This window comes from Gasterosteus aculeatus, chromosome 18 (assembly GCF_964276395.1).
Source record: "Gasterosteus aculeatus chromosome 18, fGasAcu3.hap1.1, whole genome shotgun sequence".
NCBI classification, from domain to species: Eukaryota; Metazoa; Chordata; class Actinopteri; order Perciformes; family Gasterosteidae; genus Gasterosteus; species Gasterosteus aculeatus.
The window spans coordinates 8284807-8309279 of NC_135706.1; the positions used below are offsets into that span (position 1 = coordinate 8284807).

Here is a 24473-nt window from a genome sequence, read left to right on the forward strand (position 1 = left end):
GTCTTGTCTTTGCATACTGTAATATTTCACAGGAAATAGTATGCAATTCCCGTACTACGGTTTCGGTATCTAAAGACTCACATTGGACTAGTTTAGGCATTCTTAACAGTATGTCAGTGTGTCAGAAATACCAGGATGTCCCATGCATTTGGTCACATTGCGCATTGGCCCTTTCTGCTAGTCTGACCTAATGTGGGTGGAGCAACATAGAACATGCTCGACATTTCAATTCTTCATGCGATGCTCCAGCAGCCAACTGCGGCTCAACGATTAAGCAGACTGACGTCAACTCGGTCGCACAAAATTCAAATAATCAAAAGTACAGGAATTGATTTTTTTTTTTTACAAAATAAGAAGAATGAGGCCATAACTCAAATGATGTTTTAACCATGTTGAAAGTTTTTATTTCCATTAATCTGGTCATCAGTCGGGCACGGCGCTAGCAGCATTGCAGGTGGCTGGAGCCTCGGCCGCAAACCCACAGAGACCCCCAGAGACCCACAGCAGGGGGACTGTGGGCCTCCAGGGAATGTTATCCTGCTGCAGGCCACGGAAAAACCAGCTGTGCCACAGATTCTAGCTTGAAGGAGGGGGGTGGGGGGGGAATCAAGGGAGGAGCAAGGACTGGAGGAATGGGAGGCTTTGACTTCCAATGTACCTGCTGACCCCATTAGGACAGGTTTAGTCAGCCAGGTAATTATGAGGCCCCCGGTGCTTCAGTCAAGGTTATCAGGTGTGACCAGGAGTTCTTTTTTCATCTCTTGATTGCCAGAAGTACAAGTTAGGTTTTGCTTTAGCCACACGACCATTTCACATCAGCGTAATTAGACATTAGGCTTCAGACACTCCTGAAAGAACACGTTCCAGGTCGACCTTCCTGACTGTGAGGTCATCTTGATGTGGATGAAACACATCTGTCTGAGGGAGCGCTGCTCTCGGGTCAGGTACTTTCCTCCTCAAGCATCCGGTGGCACAAGCGATTTCTCACATGACCTCCCGGCTCAATTAAGTCGTAGCCTCTTTGCAATAAGGAATAATAAACTACAAAGTTTTGACATTTTATTGAATGGGTTGTTATCTTTTTTTTTTTAATAATATATCAATAAATATACAGGAACCATGGATTAATGGAAGTTGTTTCATAAAGGCATCCTCATAGTTAGAACCTTTTTGGAGGGTAAAAGAATATAAATACTATTGAACTCATCCAAATATATTGTTTTAAAGGGATCTCTTTCGGTTGGTCTTTAGTTCAAATTACAGGAATTTAGTCAGGTCAAATTACGGGTTACCAATTTTTAAAGACATGATAGCAAAGGTTCTGAGAGGATGGACCACTAAGGAGTACCATGCAGAGTGGAAGAGGGTGTACCACACTGGGCCCCCCCCCCGCCAACTATGCTGTGAAGCAGCAGACGTCGTACCTGTTTGGCGAAGAAAACATTCATCAAGCAATGGTTTAAAAAAAAGAAGAAGTGAAACCAACATGGCGGCACTGTAAAGTGACGTGTCTGTCTGAGCTGGGAAGAAGGTCTTTACAGGAGGGGGGACGTCCACGGCGGGACGTATCCAATACTAGTGTCTCAAAGCCAGAACTGGCAATATATTAAGACAGTAGTTCAATAGTTAATGCTTATTTGGTCTCGGGTGGAGAGTTAGATGAGAGGATCTGGAAATACCGTATGTATTTGATATTTTCATTTTGGTACCTTTGGACAAAGCTGTCAGTCCACGTTGTCTGGTTGCACGCTAAGCTAAGCTTACTCGACAGATAGGAGAAGACGGTCTCATCCAACTCTTTGCCTGAAAGCAACTAGTTATTTTCTATGATGTTGAGCGATTTCCTTTCCTTTTTTTTTTTTTTAAACCCTGATCCTAAAACTACATTTAATCTTCATTGTAGTTACAACACATTTTGGCAGCTGTGATTCTTTGTTGCACTTCCGTCAGGGACATCGTAACTATTAATTGGTTAATATTATTACATTTAAACAACTTAAACCTCAGACCAATTTTACAAACATTAGTGACCGTCCTATAGCATAAAAAAACAGGCCAGCTCCTCAAAGAGTGCAGATCCTGTGAGCAGAACAAAATAACAAAATGGTGGCTGGTTTTCATGACAAATTCGAGGCATTATGGTGACCGCTGAGGAGAATTGCTTCCTGTAAGCGTAACAGTACTAAACATGGTTGGGCCCACTCTTCAGTTGAGGTCCTGTCTGGACCAGTGAGCCTGTGTCGGATCCCTCGCAGGCAGAGGTTGGGGAACGACAGATTTAGACATTTAGACATTATTAAAAAACAAAACAAGAGATTGTTCAATAAAATACTTCTGACCATCAGTGCTTCCATCACGTCCACGTACAAGAAGTACAGTTTGTAACTGTAAAATGGAGAGAAAGAGAAACAAAAAAGGAAAACGAACTGCTGCCACTTCAGCTGACCTCACTGACACGAGCTGCCGGTTCCGAACACGGCCTGCCGTCAGCCTGCCAGTGGGTCAGCCTCCGGTCGCTCCAGCCGGCTAGAGTCTGTCCTGGGAGAACTTCTGTACACAAACCGTCGTCTTTCCTCAGCGGGACCGTTGAGAGGTGCAAATGGCATCTGTAGTGGTTGGTGATTGAGCATGATTGAAGAACGTGAAAAATGGAGGAGTGGCGTCCAGTGAAAAGGCTCGTTTTATTGGCAGTGGTTCCCTTCAGGTTCCACTCCTCAAATTTTCGGTCGGAGTTGCAGATTAGACCACCGAGCCAACAGCTTTAAAAAAAAAAAAGTCTTAACTAGTTCCTCTTCCCGGGCAAAATCCTAACCACAAACCTTCCTCCTGTGCATTTATCTGGCGGTCCATCCGTCCTCACCGATGCCCGCGGTGGGGGGGCTGCTGGTCTCCCGCATAATCCCAGTCCTTCCATCCTCTCTGCTTCCGGCTCTCCGCTGCCCGACGCTAGATGAACTTGAAGCACTTGGTCTTGTCGTGGGGCAAGCGAGTCTTAAACAGCACAGAGTCCACGCGGAACTGCGTGTACAGCAGGGGCATGTAGCCGTACACCTTGACAAAGAAGTTGATGCACTTGTGGCGCTCGTGGAAATGCGAGTCGTCGTGCGACAGCGCCTGAGGGCAGCCGGGGCAGCGGAACGTCCAACGCGATGTCACCTGGTAGGGAGAGAGAAAGAGACGGGTGCGTGAGTCCTCCGTGCACGTGGTCGCACAACGCCGAACCATCCCCGCGGGGGTTTTCGGAGAGACCTTTTCAGAACTTGTACGGGTGCCACTCAGAGAGGAATGCTGTCTGTGGGCGGGGCCTCTTTGTTGCAACGCTTTTCTTTTTAAACCAACTGGCAAAGACGATTGAAATAAGAAGGCTGCTTTTGTCTACCGCTTTCTAAAATAAAAGGACACATTACTTTCAGTATTTCAAGTTGTTATTGTACTGTACTTTTCTATTTTATTTGGGGAAAAAAATGCTCCTCTCCACATTTAAACTTGCCCCAAATTCATTATTCACAAGGCTTCGCCCCAAACCGCAAATTGCTGTCATGCAACACACTCCTTCAAAGCATTCCTTAATTCCCCTGTGAAACACCCGCCAACATTAACACACCGCTAAATCAAAAAGAACTTCAAGTGAGGGCGGCAATAACAGTTTTTTGCTTCAACAACTTCCACGGCCGGATTGCTGTAATTATTTGTCAGCCAATACGCTCAGCTGAACGAATGTCCTTCCGATAAAAATCCAGCGGACGAATCGGGCGTAACGCACAAATTCAATCCTGTGTTCTTGATTTATCATTTGTGTGGAATATTGGATTGTCAGTTTGAGTAATGGCACGACTAAGTGGGAAAAAAATATGAATACGCGGGGCCCCTGCGGCTGCAGAGCCCAGCGTGGCTGGACGGCACGCCGCGCCACTGACCTTGATGGGAGGCTTGCGGGTGATGTGAGAGACCAGGAAGTTCATGGCAATGTCCTCGCAGTTTATGTAGTCGTCCACCATGTCCCTGATGGCTTGGGGCATCACGTAGGAGTACAGGTAGGCGTAGTACTACACAAACACCAACACGCAGGGCAACAAGTGAATGAAATGGCCACGAGGAGGCAAAAATAACAATTTAGTTAATTTAGTTAAACGCTGTACGTCTATTTTTTGGGGAGTGCGGGTGGGTGAAGTATAAGATCTGACCTTATGGAAAAAAGCAGCTCCTGTCAGGACCATGGAGAGCTCACAGGAGTAGTTGGAGTTGTAGAGCCAGGACTGGTGGTTGACGTCCCATGCGTGATACCGCCCGGGGAAACCCACCACGCGATCTCTGGCCTCACGCCACACTCTGAGAGACACAAGCCAGCAGAAGTCCTTCCTTTTAGCCACAGACTGGACAGAATGAATTACTTTACATTATTTGCAGACAACTTGGTATTACGGTTTGTCAATTCCATCTTTTTAAATGGTCATTAGTGTCCGTATGTTCATTTGCCATCCTTTTACATCCATCTGTTTAAATGTGTCATCTACTCCAATCTATTTGCCTCTTGGAGCATAGAAAACATTCTGTGATATCCTGCTTGTATATTTAAAGCCAGACTGTCTCTCTTGGCTCATATTTTGCCTTCTAATTTACTGCAAAAGTCACAACAAAGTCTACAAGGTATTTCCCTTCAATACGTGCATCCTCCATCTAAGCCGTTCGGTCACCACCGCTGACCTGAACCCGAACATGATCTCGTCGTGGCGGAGGTGGGCGTCGTCATCGATTGACAGGATGGCCTCGGTTTCCACGGCGTCCCAGGGAAGGAAGCGGTTGTTGAGGCTGTTCTTCTCCGTGCGCACGACCTGCAGGCGTAGAAGATTCTGCTCAGCGGCAACATTTCACGGAGAGCAGCGATGCGTTACGAAACGGAACTCCAGAGAGAGAGAGTTTGCCGTCAGCATAGCGGAGTACACTCCGATTAATGCTACACGCAAGTTGCACTTCTACATGATCCATGTAACTGCAACAGATCTCTACTTCAAAAAAAATCGTTTTGCTTGTTCAAAACTGCAGTAAGACTCATCTTAGCACAGTTGCTGGCAAATATACTGCTCAGTGCCGGTAAGGAATCCGTTCCTTCAGCCCCTCTTTCATGGCGCACCACATGTCCCTGTCACAAACTAATGGTGTGGATGTGAACCACATGCATATTTGATTTTTCAGGCTTAATTCAAAAGCACGAATTGTATTATTCATGGGTGTCAGACTTCTTCACATCCTTTTCGTAAAGCTGCTAGTAATTGGTGTGGACGCCTTCAGAGTTTCAAAAACGCGCTGATCCAAACAGCTCAATGCGATGTGCTTCACAGAGACAGGAGACAGTACAAGGTGTGAAAAAAAGGAACAAAAAGGAACTAACACCATTTAAAAGAATACGTGTACGTCGGAACACTCACCACAATCGGCAGGCCGATGTCTGGCCACAGCAGGTCGTCCGAAGGAGGCTTCGGCGAGTTCCACACCACCACCACCTTGTTGAGGTACGGAAGTCCATTCAGTCTCTCCAGGGAGTTCATCAGCACCTCCTCCCGCTCATAAGTCAGCATCACCACGGTGAACTGTTCTCGGGGCACATTTCCTCCTAGAGCTGCCTGGAACTCCTTCCCCGAGCCCCCCGTACCTCCACCAATGGGCCTAAAACCGGTACCTGAACCAAGGAACTTGGCTTCGGAGGGCAACACGGGGTCCATGGGAGTGTGAGGGAACAGATGGAAAGGCCCCGGAGCCTGGTTCCACGTCCTGTAAGTCTCCGCGGCTGTGTATGTGAAGTTGCGGAGGAAGCGCGGAGAGGCGTAGGGGGGCTCCGTTTCGACCGGACCCAGATCCAGATCGCCGTTGTCAGCCAGGTTGGCGTCAGTTCCCGCCATCTTCCCGGCTTTGTGGGGGATCTCGTGGGCGGGCTCTTCCTTGATGGGCGCAGCAGGAACCTGGATGCGGGTTCTGATGCTGGCCAGGAGGGTGTTGAGAACATTCTCCGTGGTGGAGAAGTAGGTCTCCCACAGAAAGCGGCCCTGGCGCCTCATCGCCAACATGTCGTTGTCCGACAGGCTGCGTAGCAGGAAGTGGAGCTCTGTGACACGAGGCTTCGGAACTATGATGGCCGCTTCGCTCCAGCGAATGAACTGGTGGTACGGTAGTCTGGAGTGGTCCCCCAGCACGACGGGGATGGTCCCTACCTCCAGGGCCTCGAAGAGCCTCATCCCACAGCCCGCCGAGGCCACCAGCTGTCCGTCCCCTGGAGCAATCACCAAGCCAAAGGTTGAGGCCTTGAGGACCTCCAGCCTGTCCTCCCGCTCTCCACAAAGGGCCCACTCGGTCGGCAAGCTTGGCTGTGGGTTCTTGCAGGTGAACTCCACCAGCACCTGATCCAAGTGGCTGTCCTGCACCGCCTTTAAGGTGCCGACGATGCGATCGTCGTAGTCGGCTGGCGGGTCTCCTTCCATTTCCTCCTCGAAGGACTGGGGGGCAGCTTCCTGCAAGCTGCTCCTCAGGGACTCCACCCGCTCCCCCTGGAAGGTGAACAGGTATTTCCTCTTCACGGGAACTTGAGGGGGCACTTCTAAAAAATTGGGTTCTGAGAGGGCGTGGACCAGCGGGGAGACCACCAGGTCAAAGCCCTCACGGTACTGCTGCTCCAAGAAGGTGGACTGAGCCACCGCCGCCCGTCCTGTGCTCACATTATACAGAAAGTTCTGCGTCATGGACTTCCTAGAGAAATGTACCAGTACGTGGTTGTGTCCATCGGACCTCCAGTAAGGGAGAGCTTTCAGTTGCTTCTCCAGCTCTGAGGGAGATGGCGCGGGGGAAGAGGACTCCTGCAGCTCTCCTACCAGCACCAAGTACAGACAAGCGATGCCGGGGTTATCCGTTACATAAATGTTGCTCTTAACCGACGCTGCGAAGGCCTGCTTCACCAGTGGGTCAAGATAATCCCCCCACGGATACGAGCCAGCGTCGTAGACGTACACGGGGAACCCAGAGGTCAGAGGGCAGCGGGCGTAGTCGAAGCAGGAGCGCAGGCGGCAGGAGCGGGCCGACTTGGGCGGCGGCAGTCCCGGGTCCTCCTTGTCCGGCAGCAGCCTGACGGGAAGCGACAGCTTGGGCTGGTTCTGGGCCATCAGCTCTTTGTAGGAGTGCTCCGTCTGGCTGATGACGTTCTTCAGCTGCAGCAGATCCTGCTTGGCGCTGTCGATGCTGCGCTTGCAGGCCTCGATGCGCAGGTTGAGCCGGGCGATCTCGCCGTTGAGCTCCTGCCTCTTGGCCTCCAGCTGCAGCAGCTCCTCGCTGACAGACTCGCGAATACGGCACAGGTCCTGCACGTGTTTGGCCTCGCACAGCTCGCCGCCGGGCCGCGGCCCGAAGATGCGCTTGTCGGGACCCCCGGCTTCGTCGATGGTGGTGAGGTAGTAGTGGGCGATAAGCGGGAAGAAAACCAGGATGAAGAAGAGCATGAAACTGAGCCAGGTGAGGCGCACGCGCCGCAGCACCCACGGCTGGCCGCCGCCCCCCCCGCCGCCACCGTTACGCTGCATTGTGGACTCTCTCAGTCGGCCCCTCGCCCAGCCAAGGAACTGTTGCTATGGGGACCTACAGCAGCCATGACACGCCCTTGTCAGCAAGGCGGTGGGGTGGACACTAAATCATCAAAGCTGGCGCCGTCCTTGTGCGAAGGTCGACCGAGGCCGTTTGTCTCCTCTTAAAGAGTCCCGTGTTTTGTAGGCTAGAGGCTCAGCATCGCCGGTTTTCAAATATGGACTCTGACGCGTTATCGCCCACACAAACCGAGGCCATTTCTATCGCGAGGTTTCCAGAGCTATGTCAGAAAGCAGAGCCGCAGCTCGAGAGGGCGGGTTCCCCTCGACGGTGGACAAAGGGCGAGCATGGCCGCTCGCAGCTCGGCGAGGTCGTTCGGGGCCGTTGTAATGAATTCGTCCACAGGAGGGGCTTCTGGAATCTTTTCTTCTCAAAGCGGGAAGCTGGGAGAGAATAAACAGAAGGGAAAAGCCATCATTGACTAAATCATCACACGTACGTCAAAGAGAACACTGAAGAACTATAAGAAGGCATGAGCTGCATTAAACGGGTGCAACCACTAAGCAGCAATATTTGTGTCTTAACATGTGTAATATTTCATGCATCTCTCAAACGTTTTGGATTTTGCATTAATAAGGACTGTCTTCTCAAATCCTAAAGGTGCAAAGGGGAATTTTTGAATAGTCCTTGCAAGTTTTTCCCGTACTGAGCTAGTGTAAATGTTTCTTAGTCAAAGTAACTCTGCAGTGCAGCCTCTCTTTCCCACGGCATTTTTGGCCCAATTGCGTAGTCCAGGGGGTAAAGAAATAAATAATCAGCGTTCTGCAGAATACCGGAGGGTGTATCTTTTACTTTCAATCGCTTCTCTTTCCAAGTCACTGAGAAAGAGAAGAAAACTGGGGAGCTGATCACAGCAGGCGAGCCATCACCACCGTCACCTCGGGCGAATCTCATCAAACGCCTCTTCTGATTCTCCACCTCATCGCAGACTCACATTACTGAGCTTTCCTGAAAACAGCCCGTCTGAGAAAAAGATGTGTGATTCTTCTTCACGGGCTTAAAAACCAAAAGGAAACGAGTAGCACCGGGGCTCTTTACTCTCGCCAGAGCCACCGTTTTCAAGAGGCTCCTAAAGGTTAAAGGAGGGAAGCTTTCAGGAGATAAATCCATGTGATTAGTCATAAGATCACTGCAAGAATAACACAACAAGATTAGGACGTTTTAGTCTTCAGAGGTTTTTGGGAAAAATAGCTCTCGGCTGAAAATACACATAAAAAACTGGAATTCATAACAAATCCACTTACACGGGCGTCAGCGTCACCTAAAGATTCTCGCATCGTGAGCATGATTTAAATCTCAGTACTGATCTCTTTGCAGGAGCAGCAGGCAGTCTCCACACAGAGCCGTATAGCTTTATCACAGCACCATAGGGCCAGACAGCCCTGATCAGACACAGAGCTGCTCCCACAATGCCGAGCGTGCGCCTTGATAAAAGCAGTTCAGTGACACAGAGGCGAGGAGGGACACAGGGGGTGTTTACCTCTGGCCCGACACAACAGCTCCCGTTTGATTGGGATATTCAAACCTCCGTGGTTGCGACGTATAGAGACGGATGCCATCTTCAAAGAAAAAAACCGCACCTAGGAAGAAAAAGGCCATCTCGCAATCTCGTCTCAGTCGAGTAACCATTCCTCCACGCCGCCTCCACGGGACGGACCTATCTGATGTTCGGAGATTACTTTCTCTCCAGACTCCTGGAAAACAGCAGCTTGCAGCACAGCTGGCGAGTGTGTGTGTGTGTGTGTGTGTGTATGGGGAGGGAGGGGAGAGGGGGGGGTACGTGCGCACGTCTGTCAAGCAAAGGAATGTGGACAGGTAGCAGCCAATCACATGGCAGGCACGGGATTTCGACTTGCCTGACGGTCTGCTGCTGCTACTCGTCTCGTGTAGCTGCACGTCTGAACACACGTTGAACCTCACACACTCTCAGGCCCGCGGTGTGAAGACTGAAACGCTTCTCAGCAGACACATACATAGATACATACATGTCTTCATGACACGCCACTGTCTAGATTTAGTCCTACTTATGAAATGATAATTGATTATTTTCATCATCCGCTGCCTGTTTGATCAGTTGAGCAGTTTGTTATTTTGAGGGTTAATGGTTGGCAATTTATGGGACCCGAAGGTCGGAACCTTCTTCATTCTGTTTTTTCATTTCTAAAAAAATTCATGTCTAGATTATATGAAAAGGGCTCATCACTATTTCTAAAAGCTCAAAGTCCCGCCCCGAAAAGGTGCCGCCGCAGTCCAATAAGTCCAACACGGTGATGCAGAAAGGTGGAGAGGCCAGAGGAGTTAGCGACCAGTGTTCAGTCAACGCTCCGGGGACATATGACCCTCCTCCCGCCGCTTTGCGATGTGACCGAGTGGCGACTATTGCAGAGGTCTAATAAACCGCTGCACAGCTGTCAGTGTCACCCGGGGGTAATGGCAGACAGATGTTGGCGAACGGCGCCGCTGAGCCGGTTTAAAAGTTCTGCACCGCGGCTGCTTCAGAGAAACACACAAACAGAGAAAAAAAATCATAATCTCAATCTCCTCGGTTGTGGCTTTCTGATCTGCAGCATATCTCCTCTCGGCTGCAGGCAGCTTAATCCAAATGCAGTCTGCGTGTAAAACACACAGGAAGGCATCGATCGCTCTGGGTCTACTTTGTGCGGATCAATGATAATGCCGTCATCGCCTACCGCCGAGCTGTGAGGCCCTTCGGTGCCGAGTGAGTAAGTGAGTAACTTCCCCCCCCTCAGAACCAAACTCGCACACCTACATGTAGCGGCAACATCTATTGTTGTTGTTGTTTGCGTTAAGTGTAAGTTCATAAATATGATAAATCGGTGGGCGGGCTCAGTTTGATGCCTTTTTCATGAACGGTATCATAGCAACTCTATTTATGGATGCAGGGACCCCATAAGAGATCTTATTATAATTCTCATTGGTAAGATGTTCATCTGTCGACTGACTTACTTCAATGCATACAACTAATCTCCGATTATCACAGTAGAAATATTGCGTTACTCATTAAGCGTCCTGGAGCCTCGTGCGGGGACAGGAGGAGCTAAAGCACAGCCGCACCACCGATGACCCAGATAAAAAATACTTTTTGCTCCACACGGCGAGCAGCACTGAGCGGGCAATGACTTAAGTCAGCGAAACCCTGTCCAGGTCCATGAATAACGCAGCCCGTATCGGTCCAGCAGTCTGTTTATTTGCTTATGGGGGTGAATGCAGTCAACACAGGTTTTCAGCGTCAATAATTATCAAGTCATTGAATCAAGGCAGAGATGCCGGGGAGGAGGGGGGGGTTCTCAGGCATTCACAGACGCAGCGTGTCGTGATTAACGCAGAGGAAGATACTGGAAGAATATCTTCAAAGAATTCAAAGAGAATAACGCGTCGCAGGTGCCGAGTCATTGGAGGGCAAAGCGCTTGTATAAATGTTTGAACAGTCTCTGCGCATACCGGCCTTCTGAGACGGTCCTGAAATTCCTCTCTGAGGAAACGTGGAGAAAAGAAAGGACATCCGACCACAACAGAGCTTTAGCTTTACGACAATCAGCACAACTCAAGGGGGTTGCATCTCATGCGAGGAGGAAGCTGGAAAAGGCAGCTGCTGCAGCTCGTGACGAGTGACATAACTCGCCACCAAACGGAGCGATGGCGTTTGTTCTTTGTGTGTCTGTGAGGCACCCGAGCGAGCGAGGCTCAAAGAGGAAGGCAACGCAGGGCCGGGACCAATAAGGAAAACAGATCTTTGAAATTTTCTCTTAATGTCTCACAGACAAAAGAAATATCTTGACTGACTTTGAGAGTGATTTGACCCCACGTGCTCTCTTCCACTTCCACCACTGTTAACCTGAAAAGTAGAGTATAATAAAAAAAAACTGTCATAAAGCAATCTGTAATTTGTCAGACAGCGACCTTCATAACCAATTAGGCTGGTTGGGCTTTTCATCCTAAGTGATAACACTGAATCTTCAACACTTTAATTTTTTGAAATGGTCTTTTGAAACACGACTCTGCGGTGCTTTTGGCTGAATACTCACATCCTCGTGCTAACTGGCTCCCAAAGACAATGATAACATTTTCATCTGGCATTTGCTGACTAATACTGACTACAAACTGTAGCTGAGGCAAAGGGGAATTGCAATACTGTTATTGGGTATTTCGTCATGAATCAAAAGCAATGGACAAACTGATGATGGTCTACTTCCCAAAGTCACACAAATCTGCAACGTTTTGAGCCCAAAGTGTCTCTTTATCCAAGTTTTTGGGAAGAAGAAATCAGAAACTAAATCTTTGGAAAGCAAATGGATGAGAAATATTTGGGGGTTGAACTTTGCCGCGATGCAGCCAGAGGAAAAGTCAGGGACACATCAAACTCTGCCGGATTCCTGCTCTGGGGACCACGAATGTATATTATAGCGATCTTCTGAGCCGTTGAGATACGTCAGCCTGGAGACGGTTGGTAGACTGACCAGCTGACAGATTCTGCAAGCCCAGAAACAATCCTCCCTCCACTTAAAACCATTTCAACATCTACGAAAAGAAGCACGCCAAAGACAAAATGTCTCTTTCTGCAGCGTCACAATGTCACAAAGGGCCGATAAAAGTATTTCTTACAGTCAGCCACGCATCACTTCCACAGCAGCTGCAGGAAGGTTAAATACACCGTAGGGCACCGTGAATGCAGAGAAATCAATACCAAAGAAGTGTTATCTATAAATAAGTCTCCTTCACTGTATTATGCTACAATACATTCTGAGACCAGTGAGTGTTTATGGCGTTTTGTTTTTTTAAATAGGTTGTCTTCGCTGGTCAAGGTTGTGAATCACTACGAGTGGTTTCACTAATCATTCCAGTCAGTCGCTGACACAGCGCCGTCACCGAGATGTCTGGCAAAACAAAAATGTATTCCTGTAATTGTAGCCTAGACATAAAATCCATTGCCATTTGGTTAAAGAATAATGCCCAAGATTTGCTGCTTCGTTCCGTTCTGTTTTAATTGAATAACTTTAGGGCCTCCCAAGAAACGTGTGGCGCCGTTAACAAATAGACATTTGGTTTTCACAGATCCATTTGTTGCAGCGCTGAGTGGAAAAGAGATACGAGTACAAACTGATGGAATGTTTGGAATCCCAAACAAAACCCCTTCTAGGTCACTGCAGCAGTGGGCACACACACACACACACACACACACACACACACACACACACACACACACGCACACGCACGCGCACGCACACGCACGCACGCACACGCACACGCACGCACACCTCGGGAGACGGCGCGCGATGAGGAGAAGCTCATCCCGGCTTCTGGGACTCCAGGTTGCGCTGATGCATTTCTCCCCTTAAGGGCCTCCGGCTCGTTGCGCTCGCGGACCCTTGTTGTGGAATATTTCAATAAAACTAGTTCGGGTGAACAGAATGATGATGAGTCTTGACGAATGCAACAAAGTTGCAAAAAGTCCATTTATTGCTTGCAAGCAGGAGGCCAAATACACAATCTCTGTGGAGATTTTTATACGTCCATGTGAAGGCCATCCTCAGTGGCAAGGGTTAGGGTTGCAAACCAAGTTGAGATGGAGCAACACGCAGTTCCTTTGTTCCAGTCTGTGTGACTCGCCCTCCCTTCTACAGACACAGCTGCAAATGGAAATCTTAAATCTCCATCAATACAGACAATAATCACTCTTTTGGCATGAGACTATGTTATAACATAGTGAAATAATTAATGGTGATTTCATGGAGAGGATGGAGGTAAGGTCACTCCCCGTGGAGGTGATGGAGGAGGGGGGGGGCTGCAGGGGGAAAGCATAGTCATATGGTTTGTGAGGGGAGCAGCTGTTGCAGCCACGGATCACAGCTTATCTGCAGACGGCTGACCGAGCCATCTTGCGTTTTTTTGTTTTTTTCCTTAGTCACGGTGGCGCTCTGCCCTGCTGCTGCCAGCGCCACGCGGACGTGTAACAACAAAATAAAAACAAAATAAAATATATAACAATTGCTTTTCAATCGTAATTCAATTAAAAAGGCCTAATGCAGCAGGGCATTAAGTCCAAGCATAACTGGGATGACTCAGGAGGAGGACGCTGGAGGGCAACGAGATGATGAAGACAACCTGTAAATCTATCAGGATGCTATGAGCAGAGATATAAACAACTAGAGTGTGCATGTTAAATACATTTGCTTTCCTTAAAAACGTGATACTTTTCAATTCCAAGTGAAAGCGAGAAAAGTGCCATTAAGCACCACAACTTGAGTCACGCTGGCGGGTGGTGCTTCCCGGTGCTCCTTTAATCCTCTAATAAGGCCGGGGAGGACAGCAGGGTCGCTACGATCATTGCAAGCAATTAAGGTCGCCCTCCGCGTGGACCACTTCCTTCTCACGGCAAAATAGGAGTGTGTTGACCTTTATCTCCCGCAGAACACACACACACACACACACACACACACACACACACACCTCTCCTGCTGGTTGGACACTGACATCGTGTTGTTTAGAACCATTTTGCTGGGCAGAGACAGAGCGAGGGGTCACTACATGAGGAAAGGGAGAGAGAAGGAATGAGTTCATAATGACAGATGGGCCTGCGTGCCTCCCAACCTGCAGCGATATCTCAAAAATTACACAGGACAGCAGCAATACATTCGGGGGGACATGTTCAACTTTGAAAAGGACAATCCAGAGTAAAACATCCATGAAATACACCCAGATAATTAGTTGCGGCAACTTCATCAACACTCGGCATCTTCAGAGACGATAGGTAGGAAAAAACAACAAAACGTATGGCGGTGCTTCTGCAGCGAGCGCTAATCAGTCACCAAGGCCTCTGCTGTAAAACTGCTCAGAACAAGCTGTGCCCTCCCCCCCCTCCCCCCCCCCTCCCCCAAGGGGTGAGGCGAGGAGAGACTCCCTGTGCTGGTGAAAGCTGGGAGTGTGACAGCCAATTAGAGTCCGTGCAGACACACAGGACTCACTCTTTTTTTTCCCGCCGCACACAACAGCTTGCACATTTTCTCTAATGAGCTCCGACTGCTGAAATAACCCCAAAAACAGGATGAATTTTTAACTCTTACTCGCTTGCCAGAAACTTGCACAGTCGGCAAAAATGTAATCATGTTGTCCTTTGGCTTTCCAGAGGTTGTTTGTTTAGCATTGTTACTTTGCACTTTCCTATGAACAAATGTATAAGGTTAGTTAATGCAAGCAACAATATTTGTCATAGAATTATCTTTCTAAAAATCACATTTACACGTCCCGGAGTGCTAATAAGGTTATTGAAAGGAACTGTGAGCTCACACGGCGCATGCCGTAAGGAGTTACATGTAATATTAAAATGTATCTTTGAAATAACACTTGAGCTAACAACTCCTTTGCTGGTTGCTTCATTTTCAGAATGTTTCATATCTGCCAATATTTACTGAACCTAGAATGACCAAAGTTGCAACCAGCTTCTTATCCGTGTCCTGCGATAAGAGGAAATGTCTGTGCACAAATGCCTGACACTGGTTTATGAGCCATTTATTACCAAAAATCTAATTACAGGCTGCCACATGGTGCTCATTTGGCCATTCCCGTCTTATTCCCGTCTCCATAATTAGTTTAGGCACAGATGAAAAGGGGCGCAAGCGTCTGAGACTACAAACAGGCCTGTCGTACCCTGAGACGCATAAAGCGTCGCCTAAAAAACATGGAAAGGGCTGCGCTTATTAAGACTGTGTGAGGCTCAATGGCGTTTCCCTACTAGGATACGATTTCAGGTCGTCGCAGTCTTTCCATATAACATTGATCATGCTACACTTATGCAAAGTTGACTTCAAGTACATTCCTTTCCAAAGCTGCAAAGTCAGTTTCAAAAAGGGCAGGGCCAACCTTGATTAGTCGCCTGGGCAACAATCACGCTTATTCTGGAGCCCAGTGAACCCAGCAGGTCAAATGAGATGAAAGTACCGGCCTAAAGCCTTCTACCTACTTCATTCATCACGATGCCGTCACACACGCGCACACAATACCTTAAAGATCAACATACCGGTGCATTGGTGAATTAGTTCAATGTGACGGTGAAATAAATCACACATCGGGGCCCTGGAGCCATCGTTAGGGTTACATACACCCGCTGTGATTTCTCAAAAAGCCTTACAACAGAACCCCCCAATTGGTTGTTAAGTATACCTGCTGGTTCGTAGCCGGCAATTCCCCCTCACTCATTTCCTAAGTGGTGTAATTACATCTAATGAAATACGTTATTGAGCGTCTCTCCTCCGTCGGCCCTCAAGATACTTGTGAAGAGCTCTCAGCCGCCTGCAGATGGGAGGATGACTTCAGGTATTCGGCCTGACGACGGACTCTACTTGTGGAGATTTATTCCCTCCCCCAGCATCAGCAACCGGTCAGTTCCCGCTCCACAATATCAGCAGTTTGGTTAAATCACGAAACTCGTCTTTAATCACGCAGAAAAATAGCCTGTGTCACTGGCATTTCTTTTATAGATAGTAAACCGCTTTGGAAAGATTGACTATGGATTTTAGTTTTGTTTTTTAAAAGAACTAAAGTACTTATACGTGGGATTAAGGCATATAGCACTGAATTGTTTCTGACATTAATGGCTGCAACTAAAAGTGTATTTATCTCTGACACATAATTCAAATATTTAGTGTATGACATGTCAGAAAGGAAATGTACATCAGATGGGATAGAAATACATAAATATATTCAATGCACAGCAATATGACACCAGGAGAAGCAGCTGATCATAGTATTTGGCTTGAAAAACAAATGTTAAAAAAAGATTATCAACCATTTTTTGGTCAATTGACCAATTGTCTTGACTCCACTGTCATATTTTATTAAAACAGAGTTTGCAAAACCCTTTCTCCCTTCAGCCTGTCTTCCCCATGCACATACTTCACGCAGAAGAGAGCTAAATTATACACACAAACCCTGTAATCCTGCCCTCCTAACCAATAAATCCTCTTGTTATCTTTCCACAGCAGCAGCCTCGCTCGCCGTGTCCTTCTGAAACGCTCTTCCTCTCCCCCTCCTGTGCACGCTGGCGTGGACCATAACGGATTGACTCAGCCCGACAACAGCTGCCAGAACCCCGCAACCTCCCCCCCTCCAGACACTGATGGATTGTGGGAGGCGAGCCAGGGTGATTAGCCCCTGACATGAGAGAATTATTCGCAACGTACCACCCCGAAGGAGGCGGCAACCCGCGTGACAACGAGGGGCACTCGCTCAGCGTCCAGCTGCCTGCCGCCGTCCGTTCAGCCTTCCACCGCGTCTTTTTACAGCGTAGTTGTGCTCCGGTTTGCCACTTTCACTCATGCCATTCAGTCCTCTCTTGCCTGTGGTCAATAATAAAAAGACATTTGTCCTTCAAAGAGAATACAGAGAACAATCTGTCCTGGGTTAATGCAGCCGAACTCCTCCTGCCTCTTCCAGCGGGTGTTCGTAAGAGAGGAGGATCTGTGGAGCACTCAGCCATTCGGGTGGAGTTGACTTAAGACCTCGGCACTCGGGGCGAGACGAGCGCAGGACAGTTTGTCAGCATGCACGTCCAGCGTCAGCGGCTCGACGTGGTGATCCGTCCAGACTCTCATTACGCTGACACGGCAATTAATACCCCAAGCCTCAAAGTTCAACCCTACAGAAAAACTCACTCAGTAGAAGTTTACCCCCCCCCCCCCTGACAGTGTGGTGATGCTGTCAAACCACACCAAAGTGTTCAGGAGAAACTCTTGAAAAAGGACCCTGTGCTTCAACACCAGAATGGGAGAACTTTGGTGTTAATCATTACTGACCAGCTGGTCTGCGTGCCGGCTTACAAAGCCTCCAAACAAAATACACAACTACTGAAGCAGCCAATTTAAAGTCATACAGCAGTTTTGGGACGGCTATACTTGCCAAAAAAATGTAGTTTTAAATCAGGAAGAAAATGCCTTTTCGAATTGCAATCTAGCAGCTCGATGAGATTTCTTTTTTGTTTTCCCAACCATCAACATGAGTCGCAGCGCAAAACGTTCTGCATTAATTAAAAATGAAAGATTCAGAAAAGAAAAGCATCCGGCAGGCGTCCAATTGATGAAAGAGGGCCGCACGACTACGAGCGTCTCACCACATAATGAAATGCTGATGTTTCAATTACTCTGCATTGAGGCATTTGTTGAATACCGTGTGACCACAAGTGGAAAAAATTAAAATAACAAATCTCTCACAGACAGCATGGTAGTCATGTAGTCTCCCTTGGAGAAAAAGATCGATACCCTTTCCCTCAATAGGACTCAGTCATATTAATGCATGCTGTGGTCCAATGTAACATAACAGCAGTGAGTTCAAATCCCACATCCTTCTATGAAATAACAAAGAAATGATTATAAAAGCCCACACAAATCAGATGAATATTTGGGGTTTTATAATGCCAAATTGAAGTCACCAAATGTGTTTACACCGAGCGCCTTTATTTTCCCCAGACTGGTAAATTCAACTTGATATATCATGTGATTTGACAGTAGCACCCCCTGTTCAGCAAAAAGGAACGATAATGATGACAGCCACAAATAAACTGACCACACAGGTCGGGGTAAACAATTCTGGTACGACCGCCATCAAGGGCTCAACTTTGGGCTCAGAAACTGGGAGTGAAAGTGATGCACCGGGTCATAAAAGCAACGCGGCTGACAGGAAACCTCCGTGTTCCCACTAAGCATCCTACGCCGGGCCTAAATACAGGCTACCGGGGTGCGTTTCCCCAACTACAAGAGGCCGGCTTACACCATTTATCCCTGCAATGAATCCTTCCTTCATGCAGGTTGGAATGGTCCAACTTTGTGTGTTTGTGATACTTGCTACTTAACTTTTGACATTTCAACTATATTATATGGAAACAAAACAGTGTAATTGAGCAAAACAACAAGCTGCAATAGATGCTGACCTCATAGCGAACACATTACAAGTTACTGCTCTCATGCTCGAAGGCAAACAGGTGCAACACGACAGAAACGAGGCGAACATCTTTGACGTGTCATCTCGTTTTTAACGAATAGCGTGTGGCAGAAACTATGGTCGGTGTATAAAAGCATGTTGACTATATAACATGCTCATTGCGTTTTTTGCATGATTGGCACGAGTATTCCTGCCAGTATGTGAGCTTGCCAATAATCACAATAGATGATATGGTTTTTTATAATGAAGTTAGGCGTGTCACTCGTTATGAGGCACGTTTTATGAGTTGTGGGTTTGAAATCCCATGCGGCGGTTTAAGGGTGGGGGACACATCTCAACGTGTTTCGATTCCCTACGTGTCATCTACGGCAGTCATAGACACACTTCAGGTAACGTGTGTGTGTGTGTGTGTGTGTGTGTGTGTGTGTGTGTGTGTGTGTGTGTGTGTGTGTGTGTGTGTGTCGGAAAGGCACAGACTACACCGGGCTTCGGTTGACGTGTGCGATCAGCCGCGATCAAAGCAAAACACACTCACGACTTGCAGCGGCCACGAAGAACGACACAGCTGCACGAAAGGTCTTTGCAAAAAAAAAAAAAAACCTACCAACCTTTTAATATTCAGACGCGATGAGGACAGTGGAGCTGGGGACTATTGTGTTGAATATGGTCAGGCGCGGGGGGGTGCAGGGGAAAGACACAAGGGGCCATATGTCTCATCTGGCCAATTAGCTCGCGCGCTAGCCTGCTACGAACACAACAAAATGCATTGGCTCTCAACTGCACTGGGACAACAACGTTAGCTTGGGCTGCTACTCACCCCACAAGAAGAGTCAAGGATGTCCTCCTCCTCCTCCCTCCTGCCCGGAGAGAAAAACGGAGTCACAGCCGCGTGGCAGGTTGGTCAAACACCCCGCTGTGCTTAATTTGAGCCGGTACGGTCACCGGACGAGCCTGCGGCGTTGCTGCGTTTTCAGCTCGCGCCGCTCACAGCACCATTAAAAGCTGCATTGTTGGAGCGACGAAACAGCGACGACAGCGCGCCGCGAAGGATTGTGGGAAATGGTGTTTTTTTACCGTAACGTGTCATTCGGACACGTGAAAAAACTTGGAGAATCGCTCCACCAGGTGGTGAAAGAAACGAATGCATTTTCATGATTTGATTAATAATATTCATCATGAGGTTTGCACCAAAAGAGCTTGCTTAAAACGCAGCACGGTGCATTTAGTCATTAAGAAATACACTTTAATAACTACGGTATGCTTTGCTTAATATTAACAGGGAGAATATACTCGCATTTGCTCCCGAACTCTTACATTTGGACTTCTATTTCACTTTTCACAATTCCATGAATACAATATTTTTCAATTTCTCAATTTCAATTTCAAGTGTCCAAGAGCTGCCAGTGAGGCGGAACTTTAACAACCACCCTGTAGGTGTCAGCAGTGAGTCCGTTTGAGAGCAGACGTCACACTTAACTGCGGTAAAAGAAGACTCTCCAGCGGTCGCACGCTGATGACGCACGTTCCGTGAAAATGGAGAGAAAACACATGTCGGCCTTTTCTTTGTATCAAACGTTGTCAACAGATGCGCCTTCTCCAGGAACGAAGCCTTCTCAGCGGGTAATGTTGGATAATATTTGTACGATGTGGCAGAAAGTGATACAGTGGTCGGCGCCGTGCTCTGCGATGGCCTCACTGCTTCATGAGGGACAGTGCTGCATGGGGGACACTGCTTCATGGGGGACAGTGCTGCATGAGGGACAGTGCTTCATGACACCAGTACAGTCCCTCTGATCGTTAATAGCTGTCTGCTCTTCATTTCTCCAGGCTAACCATGCATGTATTGTCACTGTGTTTTAGCCTTATGGTCACTTGTATGATGTTCTAGGTGGCAGATAAGAAGAAAAGGAAAAAGGAGAATGGGGCCAATAAGGTCCACACAATAAAAGCTCAGTTAAAGCCTGAAAGGAAGAAAAAGCGAAAGAAGCTTCTTATGTCTCCACAAAGAGAGGAGAGCCTTAAGGGCTTTACAAAAGTAAGTCTGTCCCTGCTGCAAAGATGGATGCAATGGGGCCTCTTTTCACATCCAAGAAGTTATCTTTTTTTCACTTGTTTATTACAGTAGTGTTGCTAGTATCATTAAGTCATCATTATTGTTATTATTCTTTTGACGATGAAATGACCATATTGTTCAGTTATTGTTGATGGTGTTGCGTATGCTTCTGATGCAGGACGAGGAGTGTGCAAATGGAGACGGTGAGGCTCTGGATGCTCTGCTGGCCGACCTGGCAAACGTCAACAACAGCAGGGAGAGAGCGAGCAAGCTGTTCCAGTGGCTCGTCAACCCCGTTCCTGCCAAGTCCTTCTTCAGGTAAGAATGTTTGGGAGGGCTTCTCTCGGTGCGCAGACTGTACATGTATTTATTTTACATAGATCAACACAGATTTCTTTCAGAGAAAGGTGAATTCGCTGACGAATATCTTTCCTCTTTCCGTAGTGAAACGTGGGAAAAGAAGCCCATTCTTGTTCAACGTAAGAATTCCGATTATTACAAAGGACTGTTCTCCACAGCAGAGTTTGATCGCATGTTAAGAAAGGTAAGGATCTGAAACGTTACCTCGTCCATTTTTCTCATATGCAGTATTTTTACACCTGATGTTGGAATTGGTTGGTTACATTATCATCCAGAATCATATTGTTTATGTTAAAGGAGTCTTCTTAAAACGTGTGAAAATTACGATGGTACTGTCCTTCATTTTACATAAACAACAACAGAAGACATGTATCCACCAAAACATGGATTTACATTTGCAGGCTTTATTAGCACTTATAGGAATTGCTCACCCCTATTAGAAGAGTTCTTGGTATGTAAAACTGAACTCAATGTCTGCATTGTTTTCATTAAAGGAGGATGTTCAGTATGGAGTTAACCTGGACGTCACAAGCTACACCAACGGCAAAAGGAAGACGCACAATCCTGCTGGGAGAGCTCTGCCGTTCACTGTGTGGGACTTCTATGAGGTAAGGCCACACTGATTCATTAAATAGCCATTGGATGTATGTTTATGTTTCTTATCACCATCGTGTCCTCATTTCCCAGAACGGCTGCTCCCTCCGTTTGCTGAATCCTCAGGCGTTCTCCTCCACAGTGTGGAATGTGCTGTCCATTCTCCAGGAGTACTTTGGCAGCATGGCAGGAGCCAACGTGTGAGTATTTTGGACAGTGACTGTCTTGGATAGACATCTTGGCTGCTATCAACTGTTAAGTCTGTGTATTTGGTCCTTGTTGAGCCAGATACCTGACACCACCTGGGACGCAGGGCTTTGCTCCCCATTATGACGACATCGAGGCGTTTGTGGTTCAGCTGGAGGGGAAGAAACATTGGAGGGTGTACAACCCAAGGTGGGCCACAGAAAGGAGCAGCGTTCAGTCAAATGCAGAAAATAGATCATTTAAACTTTTTCAGATAGAACATTGAGGGACGGGTTCTATTCATTTGCACTTTACATTTATTCACCCCATGTTACACAAAAGGTTAATAAATTACGTTCATAATTAAGTGACAGATTATTTCCACGAAGTTAATTACCTACTTTTTCACAGGTCAGAGGACGAGGTCTTGCCTGTGCTTTCAAGTGGTGAGTCCAATCTTTTTGTCTTCCGTAGTGAAAACAATTGGTCTCAATTCGGTTTGAAACAGAAGTTACAGGCTTCTTTGTACGGTCCGTTAATGGTTGCACACCATTACAAAGGGAACGGTAACTAACTGCACAAATGCAAAGGAAGTTCCTACTTGAGGCTCCCATCCCACAATCAAAGCTCTTTAAATCCGACATGTCTTTATCCCTCTGATGGGACTGCTTTACGTGTCCCTCCAGCAAACTTCAATCAGATAGACATCGGGAAGCCCATTCTGGAAGTGGTACTGGAAGCCGGAGATCTCCTTTACTTTCCCCGGGGCTTCATCCACCAGGGCGACTGCCTGCCAGATGCTCACTCCCTCCACGTCACCATCTCCTCCTTCCAGAAGAACAGCTGGGGGGATCTGCTACAGAAGGTAAGACGGTCGGACACTGGCGTGGTTAACAAAGGGTACACTTGCACCTTTACTGATGAAGTATAGTGCACATAACTATAGTGCAATAACCGATAGCATTTCCAACATGATATTAATGAGAAATAACTGACACTTATTGAAAGCTTATACGTGTTCTTCTTTAGTGAGTTATTACCATGTTTGCAATATTCCAATATTTCTTTTGGGGTAAGAGTAGTGTAATAGATGACCCATTTTAACTAGTTTTTCATATTTGTATTTTTAAACTGAAAAATGCTGCTTTTGAACTACCCCTCTTTTCAGGTGGTTCCAGTAGCATTGGAAATAGCAATGGAGGAGGATGTGGAGTTTAGAAAGGGCTTACCTCTGGATTACCTGACGTACATGGGAGTACAGAACTCTGACAAGGTAGATCATCAGTCATTTTGTCTTCATCACTTCCTGTCCCCGTCGCCACATTAGGGTTTTTAACCCGTCAATGATCGATGTCCTCCTCCTCCTCCTCGTGCACACGTGTGCAGGCTGACCCACGCAGGACACAATTCCTTTCACAAATCCAGAGACTGATGAAGAAGCTAGCGACTTACTCCCCTGTGGACGCAGCCGTGGATCAGAAAGCCAGAGACTTCTTCCATGACTGCCTCCCTCCAATGCTCACACCAGGTATGCCATGCACACGTCCGTTCTGGCAATAATCTTTGAAGAAATCCTGCTGTTACGTAGAATTGTCTGGATCTGGTCCCTCCGGGACCCAATGCGTAACGCCGCTGACTCTGTTTAACGCCGTCTCCCACAGAGGAATTGTCCAGCAGTGTTCAAGGAGCATCTGCCAGGTGGGAGCATGGGCAAGTCGTGGATGTGGGTTCACAAATCACCGCTCAGACCAGAGTAAGAGTTCTCAGTGCTGGATGTGCCAGGTAATGCCACTTTTTATTGCATTTCAGATCAGGGTCACACCAGGCAAGTTGGGAATGGACTCATTTAAAATGTGGAGCATTGTGTATTAAGAACACCTTATACAATTATCCATTAAAGCAGCATTGTAAAAATAAAAAAAACTAATTAATGGAACCTTTTCCTCAGGTTATGCAGTGATGGAGAGGCTGTTAATCTTTACTACACAACAGAAAACTCCAGAGTTTACCACAAAGAGGAGCTCAAGAGTTTTGAAGTAAAAGCAGAGGTAATAATGGAAGATGTTCAGACTATTTTCGGTATTTAGTGTCCCAATGATGTCGTCACAGACTAGACTTAATTGTTTTTCTTTCAGCACACGGATGCCATCGAGTTTCTGATCCATTCATATCCCAAATTTTTGACTGTGGGAAGTTTCCCATGTGATTCTACGGAGGACAAGGTATGTGGTTTTAAGTGCACATGGTCCGCATGCATCTGTGTACCGCTGGGTTTTTAAGTGCTCTTGTATTTGATCGTGTATTAATTTGGTAAACCTTTCTTCGATTGTATATTGAATGATTAAATGTCCCATCTTAAATCTGGATTCTAAATGATCATTATTTGAGCCTCTTTCTGTGATATCTGCTCTTTTGAGTTCCTCATGTTTCTATTTTATTCCCAGGTCGCTTTGGCGGAGTTGCTCTTTGAGAGGGGGATTATCCACACTGCAGAACCTCTGTAGAGGCCACAGATTCTTCAGCCATGCTGACTGCATGAATAGATGCCTCCGGACAACATGATCCAAAACCACTTATTTTCACAAAAGTAGTCTTCATTTTCTTCTACTGTTGTAGTCACACATAACAATCAAATTATTAATGTGCTCTGTTCAAATAAACCAGTTTTTAAAAAAAGAATGAAATGGTGTAATCTGAACTGCTGTAT

At 47.2% G+C, this 24473-nt stretch overlaps 2 protein-coding genes across 5 annotated transcripts; one reads left to right on the top strand and one right to left on the bottom strand.

Moving 5' to 3' along the window:
• Positions 1 to 376: 376 nt before the first annotated feature.
• On the bottom strand, positions 377 to 19618 carry extl3 (exostosin-like glycosyltransferase 3). 3 transcript variants are annotated; one of them, XM_078093095.1, is made up of 7 exons: positions 19391 to 19593; positions 19182 to 19318; positions 5427 to 8006; positions 4705 to 4832; positions 4185 to 4329; positions 3918 to 4046; positions 377 to 3156 (listed from the first exon to the last, which is right to left on the bottom strand). In XM_078093095.1, exons 3-7 carry the CDS (start codon positions 7560 to 7562, stop codon positions 2947 to 2949), a joined length of 2748 nt encoding a protein of 915 aa, XP_077949221.1. In that variant the 5' UTR covers positions 7563 to 8006; positions 19182 to 19318; positions 19391 to 19593; the 3' UTR covers positions 377 to 2946. The 3 variants fall into 3 exon arrangements, with proteins under 3 accessions (XP_077949221.1, XP_040016389.2, XP_040016390.2); XM_040160455.2 differs by lacking the exon at positions 19182 to 19318 and having other exon boundaries at positions 19391 to 19618; XM_040160456.2 differs by having other exon boundaries at positions 19182 to 19582.
• riox1 (ribosomal oxygenase 1) lies at positions 19312 to 24452 on the top strand. 2 transcript variants are annotated; one of them, XM_040160475.2, is made up of 15 exons: positions 19312 to 19469; positions 20462 to 20608; positions 20805 to 20944; positions 21071 to 21170; positions 21481 to 21594; positions 21674 to 21780; positions 21869 to 21976; positions 22178 to 22212; positions 22453 to 22631; positions 22935 to 23039; positions 23153 to 23294; positions 23428 to 23548; positions 23715 to 23814; positions 23902 to 23988; positions 24211 to 24452. In XM_040160475.2, the coding sequence occupies exons 1-15, from the start codon at positions 19410 to 19412 to the stop codon at positions 24268 to 24270; spliced, it is 1605 nt and encodes a 534-aa protein (XP_040016409.2). In that variant the 5' UTR covers positions 19312 to 19409; the 3' UTR covers positions 24271 to 24452. The 2 variants fall into 2 exon arrangements, with proteins under 2 accessions (XP_040016409.2, XP_040016408.2); XM_040160474.2 differs by lacking the exon at positions 19312 to 19469 and adding an exon at positions 20013 to 20193.
• Positions 24453 to 24473: the final 21 nt, after the last annotated feature.

What these genes read in the sequence shown, in the direction of transcription:
- riox1 (XM_040160474.2), top strand. Translation starts at nt 20,107, where the DNA reads ATGGAGAGAAAACACATGTCGGCCTTTTCTTTGTATCAAACGTTGTCA. An exon ending in GCCTTAAGGGCTTTACAAAA is followed by an intron (nt 20,609 to 20,804) that starts GTAAGTCTGTCC and finishes CTTCTGATGCAG; the next exon opens with GACGAGGAGTGTGCAAATGG. An exon ending in CCCTCCAATGCTCACACCAG is followed by an intron (nt 23,295 to 23,427) that starts GTATGCCATGCA and finishes CGTCTCCCACAG; the next exon opens with AGGAATTGTCCAGCAGTGTT.
- extl3 (XM_040160455.2), bottom strand. Translation starts at nt 7,562, where the DNA reads ATGCAGCGTAACGGTGGCGGCGGGGGGGGCGGCGGCCAGCCGTGGGTG. An exon ending in GAGCTGCTTTTTTCCATAAG is followed by an intron (nt 4,047 to 4,184) that starts GTCAGATCTTAT and finishes GTGTTTGTGTAG; the next exon opens with TACTACGCCTACCTGTACTC. An exon ending in CCCGCAAGCCTCCCATCAAG is followed by an intron (nt 3,157 to 3,917) that starts GTCAGTGGCGCG and finishes TCTCCCTACCAG; the next exon opens with GTGACATCGCGTTGGACGTT.